The sequence below is a fragment of the Bidens hawaiensis genome, unplaced genomic scaffold (genome assembly GCF_021521415.1).
Source record: "Bidens hawaiensis isolate Kalapana, Puna unplaced genomic scaffold, B.hawaiensis_p1.1 tig00032895_1, whole genome shotgun sequence".
NCBI lineage: Eukaryota > Viridiplantae > Streptophyta > Magnoliopsida > Asterales > Asteraceae > Bidens > Bidens hawaiensis.
In genome coordinates this window covers 99,078-124,114 of record NW_027495634.1, presented here as the reverse complement: position 1 = coordinate 124,114, position 25,037 = coordinate 99,078, and the positions used below count along the sequence as shown (strand labels likewise).

The following is a 25,037-nucleotide window of genomic DNA, read 5'->3' as shown; positions in this document are numbered from 1 at the left end:
CCACGTATGGTGGAAGTTGATTTGGTTTTGACCCGGCTAAGTTAACCAAAAACCAAGCCGTAATCTCTCGGATCCGGAGCTCTATTCGGAGATTGATATCAATCGGGACTCCAAATAGAGCCCGATTGAAGTTCACGGTGATTATTAGAACCATCTTGAAGCCAGGGTACAACGGGACGGGGAGACGGAGCCGGAGACGGTGGGAGCCGGGAAGCCGGTGCGACGGGGAAGACGGAGCCGGTGCGACGGGGACACGGTGGGAGACGGTGCGACGGTTGCGGGGGCGACAAGTGGGTTCGGGTCTTGGATGAAGATGAAGATGAAGATGAAGATGGAGGATGAAGATGAAGTGTTGTGTTGATGAAGATGGCTACGGTGATATGTATATATATATATATATATATGAAGAAGGAGTGTTGAGGAAGAAGGACTGTTGAGGAAGTTGAGAGGGGTAAGGAAAATAAGGAGTGAGGAAGTAGGGAGAAGGAATTCTTACGGGGGAAATAGGGAAGAAAATAATACCCGGTTGTCGGACAGTCATTTTTCACGTCAAGCTGGTTTTTTCAAGCTTTCAAACTTTTCGTCCGAAAACAAGAAAAATTGTTGTTTTTTCAGTAAACTTTTCGTCCAAAAAAAACGAAAAGTGTCGTTTTTTAGTAAACTTTTCGTTCGAAAACAACGAAACGGGGCGTTTTTTAAGAAACTTTTCGTTCGAAAACAATGAAAAGTGTCGCTTTTTTAGTAACTTTTAGTCCGAAAACAACGTAACGGACCGTTTTTTAAGAAACTTTTCACCCGAAAACAACGAAACGACTCGTTTTTTAGTAAACCTTTCGACCAAAAACAACAAAACGACTCGTTTTTTAGTAAACTTTTCACCCGTAAACAACGAAAAGTGTTGTATTTTAGTCAACTATTCACCCGGAAACAACGAAACGACTCGTTTTTTAGTAAACTTTTCGCCCGAAAACAACGAAAAGTGTCCTTTTTTAGTAAACTTTTCGCCCGAAAACAACGAAACGAGTCGTTTTTTAATAACGGTAGCATACATAACATACTTATAATTATTCACACTGATTATAAACTTCGGGATTTTATAACGGTAGCATCCGTAGACGCGGGCCAAGATTCCACGTACGGTGGAAGTTGATTTAGTTTTGGCCGACTAAGTTGAACAAAAACCAAGCCGTAATCGCTCGGATGCGGAGCTATATCCGGAGATTGATATCATTCGGGACTCCTAGTAGAGCCCGATTTAAGTTCACGGTGATTATTAGAACCATCTTGAAGCCGGGGTACGACGGACGAGGAGATGGAGCTGGAGACGGTGGGAGCCGGGAAGTCGGTGCGACGGGGAAGACGGAGCTGGTGCGACGAGAAAGACGGAGCATGTGCGACGGGGCACGGTGGGAGCCGGTGCGACGGTTGAGGGGGCGACGGGTGGGCTCGGGTCTTGGATGAAGATGAAGATGAAGATGGAGGATGAAGATGAAGATGAAGTGTTGTGTTGAGGAAGATGGCTACGGTGATATGTATATATATATATTTGAAGAAGGAGTGTTGAGGAAGTTGAGAGGGGTAAGGAAAAGAAGAATGAGTGAGGAAGTAGAGAGGAAGAATTCTTACGGGGAAAGTAGGGAAGAAAATAATACCCAGTGGTCGGACTGACATTTTTTCCGTCAAGCTGGTTTTTTCAAGCTTTCAAACTTTTCGTTCGAAAACAACGAAAAAGTGTCGTTTTTTAGTGAATTGTTCGTCCGAAAACAACGAAAAGTGTCGTTTTTTAGTAAACTTTTAGTCCGAAATCAACGAAACGGGCCGTTTTTTAAGAAACTTTTTGTACGAAAACAACGAAAAGTGTCGTTTTTTAGTAACTTTTAGTTCGAAAACAACAAAACGGGCCGTTTTTAAGAAACGTTACACCCGAAAACAACGAAACGACTCGTTTTTTAGTAAACTTTTCACCCGAAAACATCGAAAAGTGTTGTTTTTTAGTAAACTTTTCACCCGAAAACAACGAAACGACCCGTTTTTTAGTAAATTTTTCGCCCAAAAACAACGAAAAGTGTCGTGTTTTAGTAAACTTTTCGCTCGAAAATAAGGAAATAGGCCGTTTTTTAAGAACGGTAGCATGCATAACATACTTATAATTATTCACCCGGATTATAAACTTCGGGATTTTATAACGGTAGCATCCGGAGACGCGGCCCAAGATTCCACGTACGGTGGAAGTTGATTTGGTTTTGGCCGGCTAAGTTGACCAAAAACCAAGCCGTAATCGCTCGGATGCGGAGCTATATCCGGAGATTGATATCAATCGGGACTCCTAATAGAGCCGGATTGAAGTTCACAGTGATTATTAGAACCATCTTGAAGCCGAGGTACGACGGAAAGGGGAGACGGAGTCGGAGACGGTGGGAGCCGGGAAGCCGGTGCGACGGGGAAGACGGAGCCGGTGCGACGGGGACACGGTGGGAGCCGGTGCGACGGTTGAGGGGGCGACGGGTGGGTTCTAGTCTTGGATGAAGATGGAGGATGAAGATGAAGTGTTGTGTTGAGGAAGATGGCTACGGTGGTATGCATATATATATATGGAGTGTTGAGGAAGTTGAGAGGGGTAAGGAAAAGATGTGTAAGGAAAAAAAGGAGTGATGAAGTAGGGAGGAAGAATTCTTACTAGGAAGTAGGGAAGAAAATAATACCCGATGGTCGGACTGCCATTTTTCCCGTCAAGCTGGTTTTTTCAAGCTTTAAAAAAAATAACAAACAGATTGGCACAGATGTGACCCGCTAAATTTTTATTTGTAAAAAGACCAAAACACCCTCCATCTCAACGGTCATTAACGAAAATATTTAATGGAAGGGCATATACTGCCCCACCAAAATTTCACAGTGACAGAACATTCGCAATTTTGTTTTCAGTCGTTGATTCATCCAGCGACGATATAAACCAGGGAGGCAAATAGCAGATTTCTCATTAATAAACTTAATAATCTAATTATAGTTTAGACACTCACAGCACATCACATGTCTGGCTCACACAATAACCGAGTATGATTCGATTTGATGGAATGAAACAAATGAATTAATTCAACAACAACAAGGTCAACAGATCCGCGTTGACCAAGGCCGCCCACTAACCAGCCACAACAATATTCAAATTCCCATCTGGGTTTTGTTTCTCTCGATTGATCAATCAATTTCATATAAAAAACCCGAATTTTAGATCCGGGTTTACGATGAATCTTTGCCGGAAAGACCCAGGACAACCCACTGATTCATATTATGAAATCCGAGCTGGATATCCTGATGTTCCGGTGACCAACTTTAGAATCAAGGTAATAATATTGTTAAACTTATTAATTAGTTATTAGTTTGATGATTGTTTTGTTAAAAGATCTTGAATTTGTGGTGTGAAATGTCTTCATTTTGTTGTGTTTTAGGTTTCTTGATCTTTGTTTATTAAATTTTGATGTTTTGAGCTTATATAATATGTTGTGATAGCCTGGTATAGTATAATAAGATACAAATTGGGTAATTATTTATTATCTTGTTCTTTGATCTTCCTGGTGCAGTACAAATATTGCCAATTTGCCACTGATTTTTATTGTTGTTGTTATTATTATTATTATTATTATTATTTTAATTTTTAGCATGAATAAGTTTTATTTAGCAGAAAAATTTGGTGATTATTACTCCATAGAGAAGTTTCTTTTTACTTCATAAATTTGAATATTATTTTTTTTGGCATGAATAAGTTTTTTATTTAGCAGGAAACATTTGATTATAGTTGATCTCCATGTTTTCAAAGATTTCTTGAGGAACTTTTAAATGGGCTTTACATTGATTCTGTATATGATTATTATTACTTCATCTAGTGATAATTTATAGGATCACTTTCAAGAATTTGGGACCATTAAAGTTTGTTGAGGCTAATTAATGGCTTAGTGGGTTTGAATCATGCTTAGATGGTACCTATTCATGTTTGTTTCTACAATTTTTTTTTTTTTCAAAATTTAATCTTTTATCATTGTCCTGGTTTTTGATGATCACGCGTGAGTGATCACTGAAACGATAGTTTGTTAAAATACTTGGAACGCCTTCTTGATTTTTAACTAGCTTCCGGTGTATAACAATAGGGCCCTTATATAATACAAAGTTAGAGCTTGTGGATCGAAATCGAAGTCATCAGTTTCTTGTGATGATTGCTAAATAGGTAAATATGGATTGAAATCTTACTAGAAAAAGAAGTATAGTATTTTTTATGGGACAATAGGAATATATTACTTTTTTATTGCATTTTACAAATATTCCTTGAACTAATTGTCACCTATTTATCTTACTCTCATGATCGGTTTTTTGAAGTTCAGGCTGGAAAGACTCTAAGTGTAAGAAGGTGGCGGGCTGCATTTACTCCAGAGGGTTATCTTGATATAGGCAAGTGCCTTAATCGAATCAATTATGGAGTAAGTTTTTTTTTTTATTTGTTAACACAAATATATATTGTTTAAAAGAACATGGAATAATTCATATCCATAGTTTATTTGTGTTTTTTACTATATGGATCCCTTCTTATTGTGTTGTTTATTCTCTCTGTTTCATATATCCTAAATTTGTTAATATTTCTTGTATTAATAAATTAATTTTTGTTAATGCTAATTGGTGATAACAGGGAATTCATCCATCAATTAGAGGAGAAGTGTGGGAGTTTCTTCTTGGTTGTTACGATCCTAAAAGCACATTTGATGAACGGGAAAAAATACGACAAAGACGAAGGTACCATACATCCTTTTATTTTATATAGAGGTGATTTCATCTCTTTTACTTAGGGTCGGTTTTGGTTGTTCTTTTAATCTCAAACGGGTCAAACATTTTCGTTTTCTATGGAATGAGGCAGTGATTTTTTTTTTTAATATTTTCTTGATGGTTTCAGGGATCAATATGCCGAGTTGAAAGAATCATGCAGCCGTATGTTTCCTGTTGTTGGAAGTGGCAAGTTCATCACTGCACGCGTGGTCACAGCAAATGGTGATCCAATACATGATCCAGCTGTACTGCCAGATACGAACCTTGAAAACCTTCCAATACCACAATCTCAAGAAACTGGTAATGCTAAATTTTATGAGCCTTAAGAACCTTTAACGGGTCAAAATGTGTACTTTTTCGCACAAGTAAAACGGGCTGTGTAATTGACCCAAAACACTTTTTGTCTTTTTGTTAATAAATAATTTGCGTCTCAAGTATAGTTAACCAAAGTTGTACTATTTCAATAATAATCTATTTTCTTGAATCGAACCTTCTAATGGCACAATCTCGAGAAAGTGGTAATGTTGAGCTTTATGAGCCCTAAGAAGGTGGGGTGGGGATAGGGGGGGGGGGCAGAATGTATACGTTTTTATACGATTAAACAGGCCATTCCGGATCGACCAAAAATGATTTTTGTCGATTTTTTGTTAATAAATAGTTTGCTCGTCAGGTATAGTTAAACAAGATAATTTTATTTCAATAATAATCTATTTTCTTGAATAAAATGATTTTGGAGGCACTATGGATTGAATATACACTCTGAGTGACGTTTGACCTATTTGACATGCTAGGTTATTTTATATTGTTCCCGAATTATAGGAAACCAAATCAATGATTCCTAAGTAAACTGATTGATATATACATCTCTAGTCATTGTTGCTAGAGGTTGCAAAATGGACGGTCAAGCAGGTTGGGTAACGGGTCAAAATGATGAGCCGTGCTCGATTGACCCAAGACTCTTTTTCAGTTTTTTTTGTAACAAATAAGGTGAGCGTGTCATATATGTTTTGAAAATATCGGTAACTTCAATAACAATCTAATTTCTTGAATAAAATAGTTTAGGAGGTTTATGCATTAACATACCCTTTCGGTAAACCCATTTGGCGTGTTTCTTTATAAGTTATTTGTTTTTTATTTTACCCTTTCTACCACTTATAGATATTAAAACTTTGATCGACCAGTTTATATGTAAGGTCATACGTTATAATGAACCAGGTTGTGTACTTGCAGTTGGTCCAATTCCAGACACAGTGGATTCTCAAGAGCATGATAAGGAAATAATTCAGTGGAAGCGTGCTCTACATCAAATAGGTTGATATATATAAATATGTACACTTGCTCTCAGTTATGTTTCTTTTAGTTTAAAAAAAATGCAACTTTTGTTATGTTGAATTACATATTTATGGCAGGTCTTGATGTGGTTCGCACGGACAGGTCACTAACGTTTTATGAGAAGCAAGAGAATCTTGCAAAACTTTGGGACGTTCTTGCTGTCTATGCTTGGTATGATAAAGATGTTGGTTATGGTCAAGGTGAGTAAGATGCCCAATTATTATAATTGGTACTTTTGACCTTTTTACTGGCTGTAAACGAGCCGAACCCAAGCTCGGCTTGTATAACTTAATAGGTCTTGAGCTTGAGCTCGGCTCGTTTATTATTTAGTAGTTAATTCATCTGCATTTATAATTGTTTTTTATATATATTTTACTTATAATTTAGATATAACATAATACATGTTATTTAGTTATTTTTGTTATAATCTGTACATAATAATTTTTATATAAATATAGATTTAGGATCATATACAAATTAATATTAACATAAAAAGTGTAGGAACATATTATTAACTGACACATGGCACTCAACCTATTTTCGAATAAGGGTATAATGGTTTTTAATCTTGTTTTGTATTTGGCTAACCCCTGAATTATGGGAACCGACTATCAGTTTATTTTTGCGAGTGCAATTTGTTTTCTAGAAAAAATATATTACAAAATTCTCAAGAAAACTTGAATACCTAAATCCTTAGATTTAATATAGCCTAAATAATATACTTTTTCTAGAAAACAAATTGCACGTCACAAATGGCCCAAACATACACTGATAGTTGGTTCTCTGAATTCAGGGATGTGCCAATTACAAAACATGAGTAAAAGACCATAATACCCTTATTCGAGAATAGGTTCAGTGCCACGTGTCAGTTACTAATCGGTTCATACGCTTTTCATGTTAATATTAATTTGTACAAGATCCTACATCTGCTTTTGTAATCATAACTAACACATTACTTACTTATTGAGCAAGGGATCATCATCATCATCATCGTACTCAGTATATCCCACCAATAGCAAAGCTATGGTAGGGTCTGAGGAGGGTAAGATGTAGACAGCCTTACCTCTACCCCATGGGGATAGAGAGGCTGCTTCCGGTGAGACCCCCGGCTCTATACTAGTTTTGCATCAAGCCTTGGACATAAGGCACATAGCACTCAATCATCGGGACGCTGGCTTATTGAGCAAGGGACACATTACTAATTCTAAACCGAACACTCCATACAGGGATGAGTGATATTTGCTCCCCCATGATTTTGCTTTTTGAAAATGAAGCGGATGCATTTTGGTGCTTTGAACGATTAATGCGCAGATTGGTGAGTATATTATTTTTCGTGTATTTATTTTATATTTCTTAACGGTTAAATATTAATTATGCGTTTAAAGAGAGGGAATTTCAGGTGCACTGCGAACAACTCCGTGGGGGTTGAAGCACAACTTGATATCTTGGCTAATATAAATCAAGTTGTTAACCCTAAACTTCACCAACATTTAGGTATTTTGACTATTTTCACATAATTCAATAATAAATAGATAAACATAAGCTGTTAAAATTGTAAAATAGTAATTTGCATATTTACATACACAAATGCAGAACACCTTGGCGGAGGCGGTTATCTATTTGCATTCCGGATGCTTATGGTGTCGTTTCGGCGAGAATTTTCTTTTGGAGATTCATTGTATTTGTGGGAGGTAATAAATAATAACAATAATATGGCCATAAAAATATTTTTATGATTTTATAACATTTTGTGTTTTGAACTGAACAGATGATGTGGGCTTTAGAGTATGATCCCGAATTGTTCTCAATATATGAAGGATCAGAAACACACAATAATAATGATGCTCACAAACCGACACGAATATCCAGCCGTCAATATGGCAAGTATGAAAGAGCAACCAGGAGAAATCGGTCTGGGTCCAGAAACGGGTCCGGGTCTGGGTCGGGTGCACCGCTTCCTATATCTGCCTTTGTTGTAGCGAGTGTCCTCAAGGACAGGAATGACAAGTTACTGAGAGAAGCTCGGGGACTAGATGATGTTGTAAAGGTTGACCTTTTGACTTTATTTAGGTTTTAAGGTTGTAGGGTTCAATGGGTCGTTTGCAAAAGCTTACTTAAGAGATGAGTCAAACGGGCCGAGTAGATGCTATTTAAAATGTTTACATCTGCTTAAAAAGATTGATGATTTGAACAAAATAGATATCATTTTGGTATCATAGTTTTTATAAACATATTTAATACATTAACTTGATTTTGTTAAAAAGTGAACAAAAATGTTGACCCGTCAACCCGTTTCAGCTTGAATTGTTTTGCTAAGCAAAAATGTTCCATTTTTTACATGCTGCTAATTTTTTGAAATAATTTTTATTTATTTTCTAGATTTTAAATGACATGTCTGGGAATATGGATGCCAAGAAAGTTTGCAGAGGAGCTATGAAAATATACAAAAAGTATCTAAAAAGGTATTTTTTTTGAGTTTATATTAATGATATTTTAGTTAAATTTCGAGAAAATAAACGTGATTTGCGGGTCATTGCAGGCAAAAACGAGATAGTGGTAAGCGAACAAGCTTCTTTGGTTTCTTTTGATCTCTTCAGGTTTGAGTTTTGATGGTTGTTTTTGCGTTTAAAACCGATTAGTGCAGTGAGGCAATATTTTTTTTGTGAGTTGATGGTCATTGTGCCTTTTATATATCTTTTTTCTACAAGACAAATGTACAAGTCATCTTTGTATATGTATAATGTGTATGTAGCAACAATATTGTGTAAATACAAAGGTGCTCCTGTTCTTTTTATTGTCTTCTGATTAATTATGTTTACCGGTACATGCAAATTCAAGTTTTGTTAAGGGCGTGCATGCGTTAAACTGTTCATAAACTATTTGAGATTGACTTGTTAGAAACTCAAGTTTAAGTTTAATTTAGATGTGTCTTGATTTGACAAGACTAAAAATTATATATAAAGTGTTTAATTATCTACAAAATTTATTGGGCTCTTACCATTGCACTACATATAAAACCTTTCGATTACATATATGCTCTTCTATTATCCGATTATCATTTTACCTTTTTTACTGAGAAATTACAATTTTTGTTCTTTTGAATTGGCTAAATTATGGAATAGGTCCTTTTCGAAAATGACTTTCACTTTTCATCCTTTATTTGCATGTTTGGCTTGGTTTTAGTCTTTTACACTAACGGATATTAAGTTTTTCAATCAAATAACCTTATGTGCACTGCAGTCTGCACATAGGGCATTTTTGTCCTTTTACCGGAACAGTGACTTGGCGTCATCTTGAATATGGTGTAGCGATGAATTATTGCAGGTGAACGACTGATTTCATGGTGTTGGTGTGGATTAGGGCTGAGCACGGTTCGGTTTGGTTCGGTTTTTGGGTGAAACCGAAACCGAAACCGAAAATTCGGTTTTTTCATATATACAAACCGTTCGGTTTCTGTTTTTCGGTATTTCGGTTTCGGTTCGGTTATATTCGTTTTTTTTTGTTTTGTTTTTTTTGTTCTATTAATTGTTTTATGCGACTAGTTCCTACGTACAAAAATACATATTAACATTTACTATTCCTTTCACAAACTCTAATTTCTCTTACAAATCTATTGAACCAACAAACTCCTAATTTGTTTCGATTGTTATCGCATATGGCTTAGTATAAATATATTAACAATCATTTAAATTATTTATTATAATATTTAAAGTTAATCGGTTCGGTTCGGTTTTTTTCGGTATGTTTGAAATGGGTAACCGAACCGAAACCAAAATTTTCGGTTTTTGAGAAAAACAAAAAAAAAACCGTCGGTTAATGCTTCGGTTCGGTTTTTTCTTTTCATTCGGTTTCGGTTCGGTATTTTCGGTTTTCTGCTCAACCCTAGTGTGGATTCTACAAACCTAACAGTTAGTAAGGGGAAGAGTTGGGAGTGGACTTCACCGGTGGTCTTCGTTAGCTGCAATCAGGGCCGGCCCAAGGGTGTGGCAGGGTAGTCGACGGCCACAGACCCGACACCCCGCTAGGCCCGAATTTTTTTTTTTTTATAAAAAAATTATATGTATTTTTATGGAAAAAAATATGTATAATCAATGTTTTAACACAATTGCATAAACACTAGCTTGGTTTAGTGGTAAAGAGGTACGGCACGACATCTAACTTAGAGGTTGTGACTTCAAGTCTTATTTGAGACATTTTAAGTTTATTTTTATACAAAAGTTTTTTACACAACTCAAATCATAACCAAGTATGCTCACTTAAAATTAAATTGTTTAAACACAACAAAATGTTTCTTTTACTTAAGACCCAAAAAAATTTCGTCTTCTCGGGCCAGCCCTGGCTGCAATTCGTAGTGTTGGGGGTGGGGGGGGGGGGGGCTTTGTTGCAGATTGTAAAGCATTGCACCACCACCATATTTTATACGTACGAATATTGTTTCAATATATGAGTTTTTTTGTAAAGGTATTGGACGAGGCAATGTTTGGTGGGCAAGCAAATGATTTGACGCGATGATATTGTATCCTTAAGCATATTCACGCTAGGTAAAAGTATAAAAGATAAAGCTTCGATGCAAGAAGGTTCGGCTTCATGGTCTCAGATCAGATTAAACATTAATATGGGAAATGCTGCTGTTTAAATCAAGTAATTATTTTTAAAAACACATGTACACGTAGATTAAGATCACAAATGAGTTTTTTTTATGTAAGTGTGATTTTTGTGTACAATATCGAATGTTAACTTTCATAGTCTTCATATCATAGTGTTTGACATGTGTTGTTTAATTTGAAGTATTTTTGTAAAACAAAAAAGTTGAGAAAGAATAGAAACAGAGAAGATATACCCACCTACAATTAAACGTTCATGGAAGATCAAGAAAGAATATAATTAAACCAAATTGATAAGATTAACAAGAGACGAAAATGTAAGCTTTGTGCCTTGTGGTGGGTATTGACTATTGACACCATAAAAAGACATGCAAAAGTACAACACATCAAGATAACCATCAACAAGCAAAACGAAATGAGAAAAAACTGCATAATAATCTTGTGTCTTATATTTTCTTGTGTCGTATAATGTTGGTTTGACCATTTTGGAATATTTGAAAGCTTTCCAACTCAACTAAGACCGTGTATAGTGGATCGAGCTCATATAGGGGTGTTTTGCGTCATGTGGTGCGATGTCATCATGGGGGCTTTTTACCTCATATGAGTGTAGTAGATGGAGCCACTTTAATTTATTAAAATATAAATAAGATAAATTTGTGATTGGTTAGGGTTTGTGGGGTATAAATTTGTAAGGAGGGGTGCTTTCTAAAAAAAGCCCCAACCCAAAATACCCCTCAAAAAGCCCAAGGGGCAGTGTATGGGGCGCTTTGGGGATTTTTCACCCAAAAAACACCCTGCTACGCATAGTCTAACGGGGTGCTTGGTATAATGATGGTACGATTTATTTTGGAATAATGTAAACATTTGACATATTTTTATTTTTGTTCTTTTAATCTAGTGCATCAGTGCATGCATGTTGCTATTAAGTTTTGTCAAAGTAATCGTTTTTTTATAAAGTATGTTCATATGTCGCCCATGTTAAAATTATACAACCTATAAACTATGTTAGACAATTAAAAATACTTTTCTATATATTTGCTAATGATTTAAAACGTTGACTCCAACTGAATTTATTAGTTTCGGTATGTTCGTCTTAAAACCGACTTGGTTTGGGTTTAAATTAGGAAGATATGTAATTGGTGCTTTTAGGAAGAGCATAGATCTTTTAATTAGTTCATTAAGGTAAAACAATCATTTAATTAATTAATTTAAAGGAAATGGATAAATATGTAATATATGTAGTTTAGGAAGAGAAAATATGTAATTAGTTTTTAAGAGTTGGGTAAATATGTACTAAGATAACTTAGGAATGGATACATGTAAATGCTCCATAGTATAATATCCATTAGTTAACAAAAAATTATGTACATGTGAATAAGGGTGGCCGAAGTGGGGGCAGGAGGAACCGGTGTTGTCCATTACTGGCTGGAACACCGCCCTACCCCTGATACCAAAGAAAACAAAATCGGGGAGGCTTGGCCATGCTGCCCTCCTACCCGAATGAAGGGGATATATTACCGTTGAACGATAATATTCAAAAATAAATCAATTATGTCTACCTTATAAATTTAACTTTTATTCAATCAATTTTAAACACAAACATTCATTCTTTCATTTAAAATTCTCAAAGTCTGTATACTTTTTTTCACAACGCAAACAAAACTGCCTCCGAGAACACGATTGTCTTCGTGGAGCTTTGATGACGAGGCCGCTTTGGCAAGGGCTTGGATGCACGTGATGGACAACAACCACGACATATCGCAAAACAATTTTTAATCTTTACTTCTAGGGGCCAATCAACAAATTGGAGGTACCGGCAGGCGTACCACACACCAAATTTAGGCAAAGTCGAGGGATGTCATGTTTTAATGTTTTCTAGATATAACTTTTTTAATGAATGTTATTTTAGGTTTTTTTTTAATTTAATATATTCATGTGTTTTTAATTTGAAGATAATTTAGTTAATTTAATTAAAGAAAAAAAATAAAATGGTTGAAAGATAATTTGAGATGTACTGCAAGGGTTAAAATTAAGATGGATCGAGAATTTGAAAGAGAAAGATGTGGCGTTGACGTAGAGAAAAGAGAATGTTGAGAATGATTAGGGGTGTGGGATGCACTCCCACTCCCACCACCTTCAGGAGCAGATTTACATTACATGTAGGGGTGATGAGAAATTTTCAAGTTTTGAGCTTAGATATTGCATGTGAGCATGGATGTCTCGTTCAATTCTTGTTATGAACGGTTTTTTTTTTTTATTTTTAACATCGTCTATATTGCAATGCAAAGATTATGGAGAATCTTGCTTATTATGTCATTATTATTTATATTTAAATTAAGTTGTCCAATAATGGTACCAACCAAAAGTTGGGGTAACTAATTTTCTGGTGACTGTTTATTACTTCAAATATCTCCTAAAAGTGTCGGGGACTTACGATGTCTATGTTTGCTTTTGTAAATCCTTATGATTTAAGACTACTCTTCGCACTAACCAATAATGTATCGTCACATCATTTTTATCTGTAACTACTCTGATCTATCCTAAGGGCTGACGATGGTACACCTGAGCTACCTTTAAAAACTTTAGTTTTTAATTTAAAAACTAAAGCAATAAATTTCAAAAAAATATATATATAAATAAGAACTTTCATTAATAAAAAAAATTAGAAACTAAAAGAAATAAAAAAAGTAAGAAACAACAAATAAGAAAATAAAAACACTACTCGTCGTCAAGGTAGGTCAGATTTAGAGAGTCAATATGATCCACAAGATCCGATTGTAGTTGCAAATGAATTGTCACATCTTGTAACTCATCCATCACACTATCGTCATAAACTATACAGTTAACTAAACTTAAATTACAAAGTTTACTTAATTTACACTTCCTTTTTTACTTATTTGAAGATAAAAAATGTATCCATTGAACAAACAATGTATGTGTTTGTATCTATAACACAAAAATATCAATTTGTTTACTAACACTTGTATTTTTTATAGGTCCGTATTGAGAAAAGGATGAAAAAAGACTGAACATATTAAGAAAAGAGGTCCAATCCAATAACAGAATGTTTTGGACGAGAGCACGGAGGTGGATGACGGCTATATTCATGCATCTTAGGTAATGACATTCATACATAAAGGTACTTTAGTTTAATGCTAAATATTGTGCTGTTATTTAAGCGAGCCGGACAATAGCTTGAACGAGTTGAGCCAAAGAAGTAGATAACGCTTTGAAGGTAATTAAAAACTTATCTAAAAGGATTAAAGGTTTGGTTTAGCGATTACATTTTTATGTTGGGTATAAATGGGTTTCCAATTCTATTTTCTACGCCTGATGGGATGTTTTACACCATAACTTCAAATTGGCTTGAGTATGAGGCGTTGCAACAAGTATTCGCAAAATGGTGGCTTGATATCACCATTCTAAATTGGTTTGAAACATATGTTATTTTATTTTATTTTTATTTGTACAATATACCGATTTTATATATTATTGATTCCGTTAACTTTATAATGTTTATTTTTTTTAATTTAAGGTATTTTTATGAGAAGTTCATTCGTTTAGGAAAGCCATTCGGTTTTCTAAACGCAAACATAATCACCGGACGTTTGTGCCAACTGACACCTGAAGACGTTAAAACTCACATAATTGACATATCAAGTCTTCCTAAAGATAAATAATATTTGCTTGCACCCTATTTGACAGAGTGTAAGTCCCCGGTTGAGATGGTGATCGATACGAGATCCGCACGAGGTCTAGGAGTGCGAAATCCTTCTAGACTCGTTTATGATGTTGGAGACGAAGAACACGATTAAACACAAACAAACACACGAATGGGATAGTTTGTGTTTTATTGCTTATGTAGGTTTGTTAGTTGTAGTGGATTTAATATTAGGGTACTCTACTAATTTGGGTTTAGCTACAGTATATGTTTTGGATATTCGAGCTTGGGTTTGTTTCGGTCAGGTTTGGTTTTAGAGGTAAAGTGAAAACTGAGTTTTGGATTTTTTCTTTGGGTTTTTGTTTACGTGTTTCATGTTGTTTTTTCTTAAGGTTTGCCGGGTTTTTATATATAAGATTGTGGTTTTATTCGGGTTATTCTAACTTTATATATTTGTTTTTAAATTTGACAGATTTGTTTTTAAATTTGACAGGAATTAGGATTTGCAACGCTCGTGGAGATCGACGATACTATAATGAGTGTAAGACCAAAAGTTGTGACTTGCGATATCAATGTGGCGAAACTCATTACATATAATGGTCAATCAATCGATTTTTGTTGGCGTGTAATCCGGATCTGAGACGAGAGCTTCGAGACACACGTTTAGCTTCAACGGAGATGAGCTTCTAGAATATTAATGTTTTTGCTATAAATAAGACTTTGTTGTTTTATTTATGTGTGTACTTTTCATGGTGTAATCAAACCACCCAAGGGGAGCTCACCTTGGGTGGGATCAGTTCGTCTAATGTTATCAATCTTTTATTTCTGATTAAAGAGTCGTTCAATATTATCTTTATATTATTTGTTCGATCGATTGTTTATACCGTACCCGGATCGATCGCTTATCAAGAATAAAATCCGTTCAGTGTTAGATCTGGCGTTTTGGGACATACAATGAGAGTAATGCCGTCGCGTTTTGAGTGTAATGTTGCCCCAAGTTAAGTTAGATTATTGTTGAATTCGAAAAATTTGTATTATTTTCGTAATAGACGCAACAGTTTTTGTTGCATAATAATATTTAATTGTAGCAGCTTGTTTTAATATATCCAGCTATTTAGTATCCATAATTAGTTAACCCTACATGTTATTTATATTAATCAATATTTATTCTTAATTTCCACTGCACAGCTGGCCTAACCAATTGTAAAGTTTGAAGCGGTTGTAGGAGACTTTAGAAATTTCCTGAATTCATTACTAACCACTTGAATGTTTTATAATTCACTAGTTTGAGACCCGTGTGTTACACAGGTAATTATTGAAAATTTTAAACTTTGACCATTAAATAAAATACAGTCAACAAATTGATCATATATTGTTAATACAATTACAATGAAATTAAAATTACAGGAATTACATAACTAAGATTCCACAAATATGTTAAAAATAGGTAAAAACTTCATTTTACACTACATTTGTGATTGTATTAGCATGTATACATTGTTTATCAAAAATCAAATTCTATAGTTCATGTCTGCTTGTAACTCTTAATAAAGTAACATATATGTCTGCTTATAACTTTTGATATAACCGTATATAGTTGTCTGTGTGACACAAAAAGGTTCTCCAAGTACATACCAACTCTATTTAAATGATAATATATATCCATGATACTAATAAAAAATATATTCATATACATAAAATATCATAGCATTTAATCAATTAATATAATGCCATTTGAGAACATTTGCTCATGTTTATCCAAAAAAAACATGATTATCCCAAAACCCATATACCTGAACTTTGATGATATAATCATCCTTAGAATATTTATAATTTGAAATAGATAGAACATGATAAATTTGTTGCCATTAATATTCTGTGTATGACAAATTTTTAATTGACTTTATATTTTACAATTAAAAATTGTATAATCAAGCAACATAAAAACCAAAAATTTAAATATAACAAAATGATTTGTTTATTTCATATGAATGTAATTGGCAGGAAAATAAAAAATACATACTAACATTAAAACCATGTTCAAATAATAGTGATTATTCTGAGTTAGAATAATATTATAAGATTTAAAGTTACATAAAATGAATGTAGTGATTCTTATTTATAATCGTTGAAAGTAGGGCTGCCACTTTTACCCGTAACATGAAACCCAACCCAAGAAAACCCGTACATAAACCCAAACTAACCTGACCTGAGAAACTTGAACCCAAGAAAAAATACCAACCCAAACCTGAACCGAAGTAGTTCAGGTTGGTTCTTTGGTCCGAATTCTAGGTTTCGGGTCAACACGAAAACTTTTAGTTTTAAAATCATATGTATTTTTAGGTATTAAAGGCTAAGCCTTAGCCGCTAACGTTATCAGGATTTAGTCCAAGTCGAATGTTCTCATTCCACATATTATGAATCGAATGTTTATTGTTTATTATTTTGAATATAAACCATAATAAACACTTTAATTAATACTTTAAAATTCACTAATCGTCTATTGTCAATCCATATGGAGAATACTTATTATATGTAGTAATGGATTTAGTTGGAATAAACCTATAATTTTAATGTCATATATTGAAATGACTTAAAAGATAAAAACCATATATGAAAATTGGTTGACAAAAATGTGAGGAGGGCTATGGTATTAACAAGTGGCAAAAATAGTAGGCTTTTATTAGAATAGATAGATTTCAAAATTACATAACTAATTTTTATCCGCAGTGTTATAAGGACTGCTTTACATTATTTGATTCTAATATTTTTATATTTGTTTGGATTTTAATCTTATTTATTATAAAGAAGTTAATATCCCATGTCCCATTAAAAGTGTCCACATTTCCTTTTTTATTTGTCATATTACAAATATCCATTTTCAAAATTTATTAGTCAATTTCCAAGTTTACCTTAAACATACAACTAACATTAATAAACAATATTCATGGACCCAATTTTCAAAGGCATTATTGTTATTTGGTAAGCAAAGAAAACAATAATTTAATCTACCTTAAATTTTAAGTTTTTCAAACTAAGACACTTTGACCGGGACGGAGGGAGTAATATATTTAGGGGTTGATGATGAAGAAGTTTTACAAATAAATGAGATGTTATAACCCAGTTGAAAAACTATATGGATTTGCTGAGACCCATGACCTGCTTATTTTTTTACTATAAAATTATTTATTAATTATAAATAATATCTTTTAAAAAAATCGAATACTCAATTTTAGTATATCCATATTTACAGGTTTTCATATCAAATATTTGGTGATTTTAATTTTTAATTTAATGATGTGCTATAACCCGTTTAAGGGCTATCTGGGTTTGGTGTGACCCATACCCGTGAATTCGGGTCTAATGTATAAGAGATCTCCATTTACAAATTAAAAAAAATTGTTGACTTGAGAGAACATAGGGAGGTTTCGTTTATATATATAACTAGCTTTTATCCCCCGTATTACATGGTTGTTTTACATTTTCGTTTGTAATATTTTATATTTTTTTGGATTTTTATTTTATTTATTGTAAGGAAGTAAATAATTGACTTAGGATTTGATGATAAAATTATTTCACAAATAAATGAGATGTTATAACCCGTTTTAAAAACTATCTAGGTTTTGTGAGACCCATGACCCGCTTATGTTTTTTACTATAAAATTGTTTCTCAATTACAAATAATATCTTTTTTTAAACCATATATTAATTATTAGTATATCCATTTTTTTATAGGATTTTCATATCAAATATTTGATGAGATTAATTTTTTATTTAATGAGATGTTATAACCCGTTTAAGGGTTATCTAGGTTTGGTAAGACCCATACCCGTGATTTCGGGTCAAATGCATGAGAAGCCTCCATTTACAAATAAAAGAATTTGGTGACTTGAGAGAATGTAAGGAGCAACCCAAGAGATTTTAAAAATTCGTTTATATACATACTAGGTTTTATCCCCGTATTACAGGGGTTATTTTCATTTTTCGTTTCTAATATATATATATTTTTTTGGAGTTTAACTTTATTAATTGTATGGAAGTTAATAATATATCTTGGGTTTAATGATGAAAGGGTTTCACAAATAAATAAGACGTTATAACCCGTTTAAAAACTATCTTTATTTGAGTCTTGTGAGACCCATTATGTAACAACTCGGTTTTTTTTCATATAATATATAACCGACCCGTTTTTGTTATCGGGTTTAATTAACGAAGCATCGCGTTTATCGAGTCATTAATATTTTATTATTATTATTTATTGTATTTATTTATTTTATCAAAATAACTTTCATTTATATACAAATTACACCCTAAACTATACTTTTAACCTCTTTTGCGCCCACACTTAAACTGCAGGGACCATTTATGCAAATCTGGATAATTAATATATGTTAATCCTTTTACCCAATAATCCAAACCCATATTCATTATCCGAACCCGTACCCGATGACCCGTTTAGTATTCTTGCACCACAATTATCGTTTAAATTATGGAATTGATTTATCAATTTTGTCAAACTTGCTAAATCGACCTTGCCGACATGCTTAATTAGGAAACAGGATTAAAACAATTCGTAATGGTTAATATATTGAAGCCGTCATTAATAGAATGGGATTATTACAATTAAAACCGTTTATGTCACAATTAAGTGTGTCTGCACCATTATCAAGAGTCGTCGACCCTAAAATCCTAATCAATTTCACCCAAGGATGCCGTCCAGCCTTCCAACGAGCTCAAGAACATGCCGTGCAGGTGCAATGGCCGTTCACAGTCGATTTCCACTTGTAGCTGGTAATTAATCAATGCTTGTTAATCTTTGGTGATCTCTAATCAATAGCCCTAACAATAATTGTACAAATATGCATCAGATTAAGCGATTTCGGAATCTAGGGTTCATATGATTTGGGGGAAAATCGGGATACTGTTTTTAATTATTTGTTTGTGTTTGTTTACCATCTGAACGTGCAGAGCAGTTGGTGGTTCTTGTGTGTTGTTACGCTATGCCGGCCACCTGCCCGGGTCCGAATCCAGCAGTGGCCGGATCTTGGTCAATTTTTGTTTTATTTTATTTTTGTTTATTTATTGTTTATTATTATTTTATTTTAATGTTAAATGATTTATAATTATTATAATTATTAGTAAATACAAAACAAACATTACTTTTGTTAAGCCAACTTTACTAAGTTATGTTTGATCTATTACTTTCGCTAAGTTTTCGTGTGTATATATATATATACATAATCATGTATGTCTATATATTTATGTAAGTATTGTAATTACATATTACTAATAGACTCTAACCTTTTTAAAACCCGACATCATTATTGGTGTTTACTTGTCGTTGAGCATTTTTATAAACTTACTTATATATATTTTATGGGTATATATTATATATATACTAAACATCTTGAATAGATTTTCTTAAAAGCTTTAAACAACGTATTTATTTGTATCCTACAACATACTATATTTAATTATCTACACATTGTTGTAATTATTTTATTTTTTCTTTAGATATTATTATTATATGAATATCCTATATCTTAATTATCTAAATTATTTAAGTATTTAATCTTATATTATGGGTAATTATTTGGGAATTTATAATTAATTAGACTATTAATAACAGTAACCGTAGAGTTCAATCGATCAAGCAATGATAATTCTAATCACAACATAACTCAAATCGCAACATAACTCAAATCACATCGACATCTTAATTCATTAAAGTCATGTTATACATTTTATAGTTAATTCATGTTATATTATTTAACTAGGAATCCTTGTCGGTGTATCCCGAATGGTTCATCATTTTCACGTGAGTAATCCGATCAGGTGAGTAATCACTCCCCTATTTTACTTTTTTTCAAATGTTTTAGGGAAACTTGCGTACCATTTATCAAATTATTTATCTTATTATTTCTCAAACGCAAACTGTGATCTTTGTGTTGTGTATCAATTGAATGACTGTTTGTTACTTGCTATTTGCTTACTTGCTTACTTGAATCACATTCGGAGAGGTCCAACATAATCTCATTATAGTATGATCATACGACCGTCGTAGTGGCCGGAACCCGATCGCATTGGCAATGGTTTCACCGACACTCATTACTTGCTTAACACTTTTATTGTTTATACTCACAGATAACATTTTTGCTTATTTTTACTCAATTATTTATATCATTATATATTATCATTTTGTTTGTGTCAAAACTGGTGAATCTACTCACTCAACATGTGTTGTTGACAAATATATATATATATTTTGTGCGCACTTGTAGGTTATAGATTGGATTGCTTATCGAACTGAAGCTCACGTAGAGATGACCTTAGGATGTTAAACATAAACAAGAATAGTTGGTTTGTATTGTAATTTTCTCTATTTTTGTTGTACTTAAATATTCGTTGACAATTAATAAATTAATTAGATATTGTCGCTTTACAATTGCATTATAGTACCTTGTGAGCTGTGGCAATCAGCTCACGCCCTGACATTTCCGCCGTAGGTTGGGGTGTGACACATTACCTGTTTATTATTTTTTTACTATAAAATTGTTTCTTAATATAAATAATATCTTTTTGTAAAGAAATTGGATATTAATTGTAGTATATCCCTAATTCATAGAATTTTCCTAAAATATTTGGTGAGATTAATTTTAATATAATGAGATGTTATAAGCCGTTTAAGGGTTATCTGGGTTTGATGAGACTAATACCCGTGAATACGGGTCGGATGCATGAGAATCCCCCCTTGACAAATAAAATAATCTGGTGGCTTGAGAAAGTGTAGAAAACAATCAGATAGCTTTTAAAGGTTTCGTTTATATATATTTAAGATAAGATATAATATAACTTTACAAGTTTAAAGCTAAATAAGCTAAAAAAAATTAACCAAACTATGATAAAAAATACTACTAAACAGAAGTGACATTTATCCACCAAGATTTGACGAATATAACATAAGTCTTATCGTCTTAGGTTGAAAATGAAAAGTAAAATTTAGAAATCACACGTCTCCTACCATAGCCGCCAACATGCCTATTTTCTTAATTACGAGGATGCCCGCGCGATACGACATGTATTTGAGCACATACACTGTTAATCACGTAACAATTATAAGTATTCATGAGTCGGTTTAAACGTTAAAACTGGTCATCAATTTGGTTTTTGTAGTCACAAAAATGTTTCTAACAATTGGACTCACAGGTTTAACATAAGACCTGTCAAAACTGAATGAGAACACCACTACATAACATATTAATAATTTTTTTCATTTTTAAAACTATAGCAATACCATACTTAAATTAAGAGAATAAAATGCTCGTATTTATTATAGTCTAAAAATCCTGAAATAGTTGGTTTAAAATTGAAATTTAAATCAATATGTGGTTATAGATGATGAAACAAACTTTTAGTTGTATCTTAAGTTGACACAAGTTGCTAGTGCAAAATTGTAAAGATTCAAAAGAATTAAAAGTACTTGGTGCTTTATTATTTGTAAAACTTTTAAAATTAAGCTTTTGAAGAAAGCGAGAGCCCCAAAATGTCCTTAAGTTTTTGAATATTCGCAACAGATTCATTTAAAACCGTCGGTGATGACAAGTTTTGAACCAAATCTGTCACCGCAACGAGTTTTGTTTGAGCCAATCAAAATCAAAAGTGTTTCAAATCCGTATTCTTCGACAAGTTTTGATCGAAATATGTCTCGGACGCCCAAACTTAGTTATTCTTTTTTCTTTAATATTTAATAGAAATAATTAACTTTGCTTATATTTAGATTTTCTTCTATAACTTTTAAATTATAAGGTTTTACAAAATTTAGAATATACCGTTGAGATGTACTTATTTTTATTTACGTGTCAATATAAATTTACTCAAAACCGAGTCATGTCAAAACTTGACCGTCTCAACGTCTCATAATTCGATATAAATTTGACTCGACTCGGTTTAAGTAAAATTTATACCAGCACACGGGTAAAAATATGCACGTCTCAAAGGTATACTCGAAATTTTGTAAAACTTAATTTTTTTTAAAGTTATAAAAGAAAAACTAAAATAAGTTAAATTAGTTAATAATTAAATATTAAAGAAGATAGAGTAACTAAGTTTGGTCGTCCAAGACGAATTTTGATCAAAACTTTCCGACGACAGATTTAGAACACTTTTGATTGGCTAAAACAAAACTCGTATGTGAAGACGAATTTGGTTCAAAACTTGCCTCCTCAGATCACGTTTTGGTCTTTGGATAGGGGAAACACGCATATGTAGATCTGATAGGAGGTGAGGGGCTCAAAATTTTCAGACGAAAACGGGTATAGTTACACTATATATAATTTATTTTGAACGAAACATACAAATCTAAACTACTGGCCCAACATGTACGCTTCGCCCAAGGCTATAGATCACCAAACTAATATATTGTTTTATATTGAAATTGTAATGGCATTTTGTACTTGATACACGAAATGATATATATTGACTAAACGTCTTATCAGGAATGTATTTGCATAAAGTTGGCAAAGGGAGGAAACTAGCCATCATGTATTTTGTAATTAAGCACAATTTATCTTAACTCTAATCTAAAGTTAACATATACATCCAATACCTTGGTTGTTGATATGGAGAATAATTATGGAAGCCATCATAGATTAACATCCCACTATTAGTGGAATCAGACAAGCTACAGTTCCCAAATTCCTAGTATAAAATGCAAGGAGCTTAGCCTATTTTGAAAACAAACCAACAGGTAAACACAATTCTTCTGGTTGAGGTATCTTTTTGGTCTTATAGATCCACATTAACAGTCTTATATATGCTTAAGTTTATTTATTGCATAGTAATTAACCAATATGTAACCTTTCGCAGGTTAAACCGTCAAGATGGGAGCAGGCGGCCAGATGAATGTTAATAGCGATGACAAAAACGTCCTTGAACGTGTTCCTGTCAAAAAACCACCATTCGAGATTAGTGATCTTAAAAAAGCGATACCACTTCACTGTTATAAACGTGATCTCTTACGCTCTCTCTACCACCTCATATCTGACTTAGCCGTCATCTACACGCTTTACCGACTTGCATCAACTTGCATTCCTCTTCTACCTACACCCCTTAAGTACATAGCATGGCCAATTTATTGGTTCGTCCAAGGTACTTGTTTTATGGGTGCATGGACCGTCGGTCATGATTTGGGCCATCATGCCTTTAGCGAATACGAGTGGCTTGATGACACACTTGGTTTTGTCCTCCACTCCGCATTCCTCACTCCATACTTTTCGTTTAAATACAGTCACCGTAGTCACCATGCTCACACCAATTCAATGGAGTACGACGAAGTTTGGATCCCCAAACGGAAGGCTGATACCTTGTATTCCGAAGTTCTAAACAACCCGCTAGGCAACTTGTTTATGACTTTCGGTAGGCTAGTTCTTAGCTATCCAATGTACTTCGCTTTCAATATCCACGGCAGGAAATACGACGGGTTTGTGAGTCACTTTTACCCTCAAAGTCCTTTGTTCAATGATAGTGAGAGGAAATATATTTGGCTCTCTGATGCTGGACTGGTTGTAGCCCTTGTATGCACTATACAAGATTTCTTTAGCCACAAGTTTCACATGGTTATTTTGCATATACGGAGTTCCTTTGTTGGTTTTAAACGGTCATTTCATCTTTTTCAGTTTTGTGCACCATACCCATCCTTCCTTACCTCACTTCGACTCGCGAGAGTGGGACTGGATAAGAGGTGCCATGTCGACTGTTGACAGGGATTACGGGATCATTAATAGTATTTTTCATAACGTAACATGTGCTCATGTGGTTCATCATCTGATATCAAACATCCCACATTATCATTTGCCTGAGGCAACCAAGGCCATCAAGCCCATTCTAGGTGACTACTACAAGTACGATGATACGCCGATCCTAAAAGCTTTCTGGAGAGAAACAAAGGAGTGCATTTTTGTTGAACCGGATGAAGGTGCAGAGGATAGTGGCGTTTACTGGTGGCGCAAATAAACTTAGTAACTTATATTTCGTATTGTTGAAGCATAAATAATTGTGCAATTATATAATGCACCACTTTCCATGATGCAACTATGTAATATGTACTTTATTGATAAGTTAATGTGCAATTCTACTTTTCTTGTTTAACTTGATGTCACATCCACGACTTATTTATCACACCAAAATCGAACCGCTTTAAAACGGTGACATTCGTAGAATTTTTAAATTTCGGTCATCATCCGTTTAAAAATTTTAATGCTTATGTAATGATGTTTTATTCAAAGTACTTACGAGTAGGGGTGTTAAAACTAAGAAATCGGGACCTTTGGATAGTGGATTTTACTATCCAAATCCGAAATTCGGATACTCGATCAGATAGTGAATTGGATATCCGAAAAACTAGAAAAAAATAATTATTATAAAAAAATAAAGAACTACGTTCAAAAATATTTCGGATATCCAAAATTTCCAAAAAATACTATCCAAAATGTCCTAAATATTATCTGCAGGATACAAAACATATCCAAAATATCCGAAATATCCAGATTTTATCAAAATATCAAAAAACTATCTGAATTTTATACATAATATCCATTATCTTTTAATTAAAAAATATTTCAGATGGTTCGTATATC

General features: G+C 33.5%; 1 protein-coding gene and 1 pseudogene across 1 annotated transcript; both read left to right on the top strand.

Moving 5' to 3' along the window:
- Positions 1-3,016: 3,016 nt before the first annotated feature.
- On the top strand, positions 3,017-8,929 carry LOC143584257 (rab GTPase-activating protein 22-like). Its single transcript, XM_077066345.1, has 12 exons — positions 3,017-3,338; positions 4,371-4,466; positions 4,673-4,776; positions 4,934-5,106; positions 6,037-6,117; positions 6,216-6,338; positions 7,365-7,453; positions 7,524-7,632; positions 7,732-7,829; positions 7,907-8,185; positions 8,518-8,600; positions 8,678-8,929. The coding sequence occupies exons 1-12, from the start codon at positions 3,240-3,242 to the stop codon at positions 8,724-8,726; spliced, it is 1,383 nt and encodes a 460-aa protein (XP_076922460.1). The 5' UTR covers positions 3,017-3,239; the 3' UTR covers positions 8,727-8,929.
- A 14,315-nt stretch (positions 8,930-23,244) lies between these two features.
- LOC143584261 (delta(12) fatty acid desaturase DES8.11-like) lies at positions 23,245-24,436 on the top strand (annotated as a pseudogene).
- Positions 24,437-25,037: the final 601 nt, after the last annotated feature.

Bases quoted from the DNA above. Each gene is read 5' to 3' on its own strand.
- LOC143584257 (XM_077066345.1), top strand. From the start codon at position 3,240: ATGAATCTTTGCCGGAAAGACCCAGGACAACCCACTGATTCATATTAT. The intron at 4,777-4,933 runs GTACCATACATC...TGATGGTTTCAG, and splicing joins AAAATACGACAAAGACGAAG to GGATCAATATGCCGAGTTGA. The intron at 7,633-7,731 runs GTATTTTGACTA...ACACAAATGCAG, and splicing joins TAAACTTCACCAACATTTAG to AACACCTTGGCGGAGGCGGT.